This window comes from Choristoneura fumiferana, chromosome 4 (genome assembly GCF_025370935.1).
Source record: "Choristoneura fumiferana chromosome 4, NRCan_CFum_1, whole genome shotgun sequence".
Taxonomy (NCBI): Eukaryota; Metazoa; Arthropoda; class Insecta; order Lepidoptera; family Tortricidae; genus Choristoneura; species Choristoneura fumiferana.
Window position 1 is genome coordinate 8051432 of NC_133475.1, and position 9991 is coordinate 8061422.

Consider the following 9991-nt stretch of genomic DNA (forward strand, 5'->3'; position numbering starts at 1 on the left):
AACGTGTTCACATTGACTATCCTTTTATTAATACAGCTGTTGATTATGCCGGTCCTATTTTGATAGCGAACAGAAAGGGAAGAGGATGTCAGTTGATTAAATCCTACATATGCGTATTTGTATGCTTGGCTGTAAGGGCAGTTCACATCGAACTTGTCACCGAGTTAAGTTCACAGGCTTTCATTGCCGCCTTGAACAGATTCATTGCCCGCAGAGGCAAACCTGCCAACATTTTCTCGGACAATGCTTCTAATTTCGTAGGGACTTCTAATGAACTCGCTCGTTTATTAAAATCATCTTCGCTGGAAATAAGTAAATATGCGTCGGAGAACTCCATAAATTTTAAGTTTTCACCAGCTTACAGCCCCCATTTTAACGGTTTAGCCGAGGGTTCCGTGAAATCGATTAAGCATCATTTGAAGAGAGTATTGGCCCTTGCAAATTTAACATACGAGGAAATGAATACATTACTCGTCCAAATCGAATCAATCCTCAATTCTCGGCCTCTGACGCCTTTATCATCAGACCCCAGAGATTTAGTTCCCCTAACTCCAGCTCATTTTTTGATCGGACGAACTCTGATGATGTTGCCATCGCCTCAGGTCAACGACTCAACAGTCTCCGTTTCACGATACATGAGGACGCAGCAGTTAAAGACTCATTTCTGGAGTAGATACTATAAAGAGTACATTTCAGAACTCCAGAAGAGACAAAAATGGCACAAGGATGGCCGGCGCCTCAAACTTGGCGAGATGGTGGTTGTAAAGGACGACCGCCTGCCCCCCAACCGCTGGCTGCTCGGCCGCGTCACCGGCCTGCACCCTGGCTCCGACGGCGTGCCACGCGTCGCCGATGTGTACACCACCTCCGGGACTCTACGAAGAGCCTTTAATCGACTCTGCCCACTGCCGATTTTGGAAACTTCCGTTCCCAAGGGGGGAGCATGTTAACGCCGTATAAACTGCAAGCAAAGCGCTCGGGCATGCGACAAACACCGAGCGCCTCACTCGGCTTTACGACGTCGCACCTATCACACCTATGTACTTTTTATGTATTTTTTTATTATATACTGTAAAGTTTGAGTCAATTTTTAATCATCTCCTGATCTTCAACAAGCACCCTTGCATCGAGATTGACGCCTCAACAACGCTAATCAACCAAAAGTGGAGGTCAATATTACCGTTAATAACACTGCCAATTATAATTTGCTAGGACGCCCCCTGTTTTAGGGCCGACGCTAACTATGGGGGCACAATACATAAGCAAAAGGCAGTAGTTTGACTCAGCCTTATTCTTGAAATTTATACCTATAGTCAGTCAAAAAAGAGAAGAAATTAAAAAGTGGCAACACTGTAGTGTCCTCCTTTTTTGGTTTGACAGGGTTTGAAAGGGATGACACTACAGTGTTGCCACTTTTTAATTTCTTCTCTTTTTTGACAGACTATACAGCTTATATTGTGCTGGGGGGCTGCTACGAAATTCAAAGTTCGTATCGTTCATTCAAGGACTTTATACATGAGCCACCGTGGAACCCTTTCGGAGGAAAAGTCATTACGATTTTCCTTGTTTTTTTCTTTTTCGTCTCTTTTAAAATATGGCTTTTCTGTCCTAATTAAAAGGACAATTTCGCCAGTGTCAAAGTAAACTCTCTTTGGGACGTTGTAGGTAGGTACGGTAATTGTAGTTTTTGCAACTTGATAGTAAAATTCCAGAAACCACGTGGAGACCACATGCGCATTAAAAAATGTTAGACACGAGAGCAATATAGAATTTTGGGATCACTGTTCACTTAAGGTTAATTGCCGCATAAAACACTATCAAAATTATACTTCAACTAGCCAAAGAAACAGAAATAGGAAAATTAGATATTGTCTACATCCGATATCTTCGAATGCTACAAATCGAATCCGATATTCCTTATTAATTAATGCGATGTTACTGTGACGTTTACTTTGAAATGGTTCCATTGTGGCTCATGAATTAAAGTCCTTAACCGTCCCTCTCACTCTCGTACTAAATAATATTAGCGCCAGCGGGACGGCAAGATAGGTACGAAGTTCGAATTGTGTATTTTTTTACGAGGTATATACCTACCTACTAACTACCTAAGCTACTGCTATTTAGATAATTTTATACCTACCTACTCGCCGTTTTTGAATCTGTCAGTTTAATTATTTTTTTTCTAAAAACTGCAAAGAAAAACGGCGAAGCAAAACGAACAAGTACAAATTGTAAGTGTATATTTTTTTTTTAGAATTATTGACTTCGAAAAACTTACTATGTAATAATTTTAGGAATAGATAGATTACTAAGATATTTTAAGATACCTGTGTAAATGCGATAAACTAACTAAATAAAAAATAAATAATTTAAATTTGATTAGGTACCTACTTTGGGTTAGATTAGGCAGGTTTACTTATTTTATAAAAAAAAATCTGTGAAGCCCCTATCCTTCGAAATTATATCAAATGTTGTTGGCTGGTGGGGTAGATAGATAGATAGATAAAAAAAAATGTTTCTCCATATATACACCAGGGGCCTGACAGTTTAGTTTCATTCATCGACGTTGTAGCGCTGCCATTTGTATGATATTGTTACAATCTGTGGACCGCCGCCATTTCTTTGCTGTCATGTCCTTACCCGTCATTGTGTTTTAAACATTGAGTTGAGTGCGGGTATTCTCTTGCGTTCTCCTCCCGTTTTGGTCGAGTTGTAGTTCCATGAGTAGCCATCCTCCTCTGTTTAACAATACAATACTTTACTTGCGGTAGTGTTTAGTGCACAATTCAAGTGTTGTGTTGTTGATTGTAATTCAACAAGTGCCACTCACAAACTATTTTGCATGCCCAAAAACGACTATTTACATAATCTTTGGATGTCGTTGCTAGTACCGACTAGCCCTTATTTGCTGGCNAATAGCTCCATGTTCAAATTTTATTTAAAGAGACCCTTTATTGAATAAATGATTAAAAACACTTGGTCGTTTTATTTCATAACTTATACGAGTATGAATAAAAATTAAATTAGTACAAGACATCCGTAACTCCCATTTCTCGTAGAGCGCATCACTAGCATTGACTGGAGACTATCGATAGTGATTATATCGACCTGTGGAAAGCCCTACGACTGTCAAACAAGTACCACAGGCTGTAAAATTTAACAGCGCTACAACGTCAATAATAGGAAACAACAATAATTGACTGTCTTATCTGTAGCTAGCTACTAGTATTTATCTGTGTGGTATCTGGGCCATTCATTTCCGCCAAAGTTACTTTACGTTCAGTTTTTGATGTTTCGGTTTTAACTTTTAATTTAGTTTCATTAAAATTGTGAAAACAGAAATATCTAAACGCAATTAGTAATATCCCACTGCCTATATTTATTTAAGACGTGTATTATATGTACGATATATGTATTTATGTGTAGATGTATTTTTGTTGCGTTTTAATAGTCTGATCCACTGTTGATGCACCACCTGCTGTAAACTGGTCCTTCGAAGGAAATGTCATAAGAAAGAAGCTTCTGTTAAAAAGTTGCCTGGAAGAAATCGCTCTTAAGCGATAAGAATGATTATTGCTTACCTTGTAATTTTCTCTCTGTGTACCTGTTTTCTGTATCGCTTACTATTTCTGGTGTACAATAAAGTGTCATTGTATTGTATTGTATAATATTTTTTGAGCAATAGAGCTTTCAGTTCCTGCACTTAGTCTGCGGAGTGCTCTTTGTTAGCGTCTGTTTTTCTTGATTTAAAAAACTCGCATTATTAAGACCTGCATTTATTTAAAAAAATAACATCAGCAATTACCAGGTGTAATTTAGGTCAAACTAAATTACTATGCACAAGAGTTTTTTTTTTAATTCTCATTTATTTTATAAGCCATATTTTACAAGAGTTTTTCTAGATTTAACCTGTCCTCTCCCAGAGGCACAAATTTGTGCCCAAATTCCTTTATCCTGTTATCCTGGAAGAATGAAAGATTAATTTAGTTTAGGAACTAGTTTTTATTTTAGTTTTAAATAAGTTATTTAATCATCTTTTTTGTTAAATGTAATATTTAAGTGTAATTAATAATTCTTGGTCAAAATACCACAAACAGGACTTGTCCTGATCACGCTAAAACACACGAATTTATTCTTTGTAAATAATTATACTTTAAATGCGCGTTTAAATGCACGATCATAAAATCAAGAGCTTCGAATTTGAAGTTCGTATTATCGTGTCCCAATTACTATACTTACAAAAGGAGAGGACCATGTAAGTACTTCTAATAATGCTCTAAAACAAGTGTTGACGCAGAATAATGTCTTGAAGTCGACACAAAAAAGGTATATGCTTTCACAACGCAAGGATTACAATACAATACAATACAAAGACTCTTTATTGTACACCAGACATAGTAAGCGATACAGACAACAAATTATTAAAATTACAAGGTTAGCAATAGGCGGCCTTATCGCTAATCGCGTTAGGATTAATCTAAATGCACGTTCTCTTCTGCCTATAAGACACGGTGTGAGTTGACAAGGACAGTTACTGGATAAGGAACTATTACTTACCACCGTGTAACCGCTGGAGTGTATTATGTTATAATTTCACGCAAATTTCTCAATCCCTTAAAATTTTACTTGCTGCTAACTCTACCAATATCATATTAAGCACTTTAATAATCAAGTATTTTTACCCTCCTGTGGCGTTAAATGGTGGTCGTGTTTTATGATTGTATGTTTTACGTGTGGCATCTTCCATACCGATATAATATTATGATTGGATAGTGTCATCTGAGACCACTGATTTTCACCTATACTACCTTGGCAAATATCTTCTGCCAGGTGAGTTACTACCTACACAATTCCCTTAACTGTCTATTGTCAAGCAGCTCGCACCGTTTGTTCTAGCTTTAAGCAAGTCTCGGAGCCTTAGTATTAACATATTTAGGCTCAGCAAGACATCGCACTGCCTTTAGTCCAAAGTAACTGCGAATTACTTTATTAAGCAGCCAACGTCCTTATCTGTTTACGCAAGGGTCTGAGTAAAGTTTTAACTAGCGAAATAATGAGATGTGAACCAATTTGTGAAGTAGCAAACGTTATTCAATTCAGTATCTACTCGTAAGTTTAAAGCTACTTAGAAAATGTTAGTTAATGAGAATGTGAAATGTCTAACGTTTTTTTTCATTATTCCGTACCTCAAAAGAAATAGAAAATCATATAGGAGCACTTCGTTTTCTGTCCTTCTCTCTGTATTTTCTAAAAATGCGTGAAGGTGTAAAATTGAAATTGATTAATCAATACACAAATCCACGGCTGCTTGGAGCCGTGACAAATCGTTACAAGTGTAAGTTCACACGATTAAAAGACAGTAATATTTACTTTTATATGAAAACCGTGGGTTTTGATTTGAAATAGAACTATGAAATTTGACGAGAAAAACACGGAGTAATTTAGCCAGTGGTGGGTAAGTCCGTACGAACATCCCTTGCAAAGATTTATTATAGTGAATCTTTATTCATAGAGATTATGTTTTGGACACATTATGGACAACGACCACCTTTAAGAGGACGACAAAAATGTCAGTTACTAATTAATGAATACAAAAATTCTTCAAGTTCTAGGACTTGTACAGGAATGGTAAATTGAACTTATCCAACCATTGGATGAAATATCTAATAGGTCTGTGATTCTTAGTAAAATAACATAGAAGCGACGCGTCTTCTCGAGTACTTATACTTTTTCTTGTGATGTCTGAGAAAGCCCTTCATCCTTAAAACAAATTCTTTCATGTAATGTTTTAAACTCTTATGAGTATGACACGAGGTGCCGATAATAAATGAAGATCAAATGTGGGTAGATCTAAAAACTCCCATAAGTCAACGAACTTACACTATACTTTAGCAAAGACTTTAGTCTGTTCGTGACCACGGCTACTGCAATTCGTGCCTAGTAATATCAAGGAAATATTTCATTACGCAACGAGACATTAAGTCCCGGGATTGTTAGTGGTTATGAATCCCTTTTTCCATTCCGAACAAATGCCGGAGGTAAATGTTACTTACATTATTTACTGTAACTACTCTTCCAGGAACGTCGCTTATCTTAATTATTTCGTATTAGATTAGAGCCTTTTGTTTGCATCTAAGTTGATTTAAATAAAGCTGCTTTACTTCCGCCCCCTTGGATTAAAGTATTAGGGAACTCGTATTGTTATTGCTATCTCGTTCGTTTGCAGCTAACAATCCAGCGCTATTAACACGCAAATCAACATCAAACATGTGTTAATTTCGAAATGAATCAGGTTGAGCTAAATTTAATGTGAAGTTCTCATGTCACATGGACTACAAGTAATTTGATACACTTTATAATTATCGTGAATTCTGAAATTTTTCTTTTTATAATTATTTTTATAATGATGATTGGGATCGATTCCCAGCCCCATTGCATTGTTAGGATATTCTGCCTTTTTAAATGTTCTAAGTTTCTGTACAATTTAGAGAAATCGTAAAATAAACGGTTTTCTTGTCGAATTTTTTGAGCAGCCATTAATATTTTTTTCTGATTTTCATTATTAGTCCCAAGAGAGCAATATCGATTATTCTAGCTACAGTACTAACTAGTCCAATTTTTCCAATGATTAAGTAAACAAAAGCTTAACATGTAATATAAGTCGCTATGTTGATAGCAATTGCGAACACTTAATAACGCTTTAAGAGCTGAAGTAACTGGTTTAACATCAAAGGGGAATTACTTGCAAATTCTTCGCATTGATTTTAATTGTATCAGATTAGTGCCCAGATAATGCCATTCTAACATCGTTGGCAAACTTCGGTTCAAAAACTGGGTTATATAACTTGCAATTATGTACCTACTCGAGAGATCTTGATACTTTCGATAAGTAAAATTTTCATAACCTTTGTTCTTGTTATTGTTAATAAGAGTAGGTACGTATTTTTAACCAACGAAAAAAAAATGAGGAAGTTCTCAAGTTGACGCGTATATTAGTTTTTTTTTTAATATAGTATATGACCACATATAACTTTTTACAGAGTAGTCTAATATTGATATTTCTTTTCTTATTAAATGGGGTATGCCTTGAAATTGGTATTTTATAAACTTAGAAAAAAATACCCCAACGGTGGAAAAAAAGTATAAAATAAAAACTTATGAACGAAAAAAAAAACGCCGAAAAACTGAAAAGCAAAAAATAATAAACCTTTTTTATTCTAATAAGGTTGAAAAAATGCCTAGAGGTACCAGTTTGAAGTCGGTGCCTCAGCACGAACCAGGAGGAGTGATAGAAGCCCATCTGGTAGACGACTATTATAGTCGTATAGGTCCAGTCCTCCAGGCTAGTCTAGTACTGAGAGGCAAAACACGTCCACTGCTGAACAAAGGTCTCCCCCTTAGAACGCCACTAATGCCATAATGAACGACAACTCGCCTCTTGCATCCACCGGTTGCCCGCAATTCTCACGATGTCGTCAGTCCACCTAGTGGGAAGCCTTCCAACGCTTCGTCATCCGGTTCGCGGTCGCCACTTGAGAACTTTTCTCCCCCATCTGTTTGCCGAGCGATCTGGCCCGCCCATTGCCACTTCAACTTGCATATTTTTACAGCTATATCGGTGACTTTAGTTCTTCGACGGATTTCCGTATTCCGGATTCTATCGCGCGAAGAAACTCTAAGCATAGCTCTCTCCATAACTCGTTTCTGCTTTTATTTAGTACGCTCCGAATTATTCCGAATAGCCACGATTGACCGATTCGTCGAGCTCATGAACAATTGGTTGAATGTACTAGTTTGAGTGAAAGCGAGTCAAAAAGAAACGAATTGGTAAAAACTTAAGAAGATGACTTATTGTAAGTGCACCTTGTGCACAGAATTGCTATAGCTCTTACCATGAGTTATTTTTAGAAAGAATGGAACGTCGATTACCTATTTATACGGGGCCATATCGATGGCAAAAAGCGGAAACTTAGTAACCGCCACCTGGTAATTTTTTTTTTATTGCATATTCGGAATCAGCGAATTTTTCTGCGTCGAATGGTATGGGTTTCATAGCTCTGCGACGCTTAGAAAAAACTGACACACTGGACTGATTTATAATAAACAGTTTTTTTATGACATTTTTTGACCATTTCTACATCTAATTGATGTAAACACCAAGAAAAACAACAAATTTTTAACCAAGTAATTTGGATTTTGCATATTTCAACGAGTACGGCGGTTGCAACGATGCCGAAATTCTGTTCAGTGGCGAATACAGCGCAGCAGAGTAGTGAAAAAATGAATCAGGACACTTACTGCATTTTATCGTATAATATATTATCTATCATCGATGTTTACTGCATTTAACGTGAACTACTTTAGTAAACAAGCCATAGTTACAGCATTTGAAGCACATCGTGAATCGTGAAGTAGACACGACTTCACTTTACCGCAATTAAAATATGCGCTCACGGGGGTTTACGGTTTAGTGGTCGCATACTGCTTACTGCATACGAATCGGTCCGCTGGTGATCGCCGAGCAGGTCGTGCGTAGTGCAAATTTCGTGCGTGCAGTGTTTGAGTTTAAGGTTTAGTTCTAAAATGTTTTTGCAAAGGTTTAATCGTTATTTTTATTGTTTATTGTTGGTAATAAGCTATTTATCATCATATCAGCCTTAAGACTTCCACTGTTGGACATAGGCCTCCCACACATACCTCCAGTTACTTCGGTTGGAAGTGGTCTACATCCTCCGTGAATCCATTTGAACTAATGTCTGTGTGTGAGCGGTTGCAGAATGTGTGTGTGTGTGTGTGTGTGTGTGTGTGTGTCTAACACATTTGGTAGCATAGTGAAATCAACACTAGACATTAAGTTTTGTTTCTTTGAGAATGACCTCTGTACAGTCGAGTTCAAAAGCATCGCGTGGTGTAGAGGTGAAGGTGCTAAATGAACACACATCTTCCTGCATAGCCGTAGGTATGCATGCAGGTCGCCGTGGTGAGTAAGACAGCCGGTGAAATTACTGGCACGTGAGGTATCCCATCATGGCCTTTTCGCAACGCGTCTGCAATACCCCTGTGCAGATTTTTATGGGCGTGAAGACTACTCATTTGATCGAAATTGCCATCCAGTCGAATAAAAAAACCACATCCAAATTCGTTATGCTTATAAATGTGCACCTTATTGTCAGTGTTAGAGAGGCATGTAAAGATACACTTTTTTAAGATGTTCGCCGATGGTACTTTACACATTCTCATGTTTAGCTCTATAGATCGAATATAGGACAGATTTAAGATCAGTATCGTCAGAAAGTTCTAGTAAGTATAAAAACTTCACTTTATTATTTGACATGTATTTTTTTTTCATACATATTATCTAATGGGAATTTTTACCAGTTTGATCTAGGCTTTATAAAAATTTGCGTGCCGTTGTTATGGTAACGTCACTATTTTTTTATTATTTTCTATGTCACATAGGTTAAAATTCGCGACCCATCTGCAATACCCCTGGTGTTGCAGATGTTTATGGGCGTGGTGATTCTTACCAAATTTGCTCGTTGCCATCCGTTGGTAAAAAAAAAAAAAAGGTAAATGAAGTTGTGATTTTTTTCTTAAAATCAAAAAGTTTTTTGGCTCTGGTGTAAAGTTTGCATTTTGGTGGTTACTACGTTTCCGCTTTTTGCCATCGATATTGACTCTCATAAAATTCTTATTCCTATTTTTTATTTTACTACCCATTTGTGTTCATAATAATCACTTCATATTTTTTTTCCTCACTTTTTTATTTATAAATTTTTATTACTAATATCGGAACTCATAACAAACAGTGTTCATATATTTTTTTACTCATGTCATTACCAAGAGCACATCCTTAACTCATAATGTTGTTTTTCAGAAAATTTTCCTTCTTAAAAGACGAATATCATAATTTTCTTATTAATAATGGCATTAATAAGAAAACATTTGAACTCATAATATTGTTTTTCATAACGGTAACTACCTATTCAAA

General features: G+C 36.7%; 1 protein-coding gene across 1 annotated transcript; it reads left to right on the forward strand.

Moving 5' to 3' along the window:
- Window positions 1-8: 8 nt before the first annotated feature.
- Window positions 9-1087, forward strand: LOC141427041 (uncharacterized). The gene has a single exon (XM_074086272.1). It carries the CDS (start codon window positions 459-461, stop codon window positions 948-950), a length of 492 nt encoding a protein of 163 aa, XP_073942373.1. The 5' UTR covers window positions 9-458; the 3' UTR covers window positions 951-1087.
- Window positions 1088-9991: the final 8904 nt, after the last annotated feature.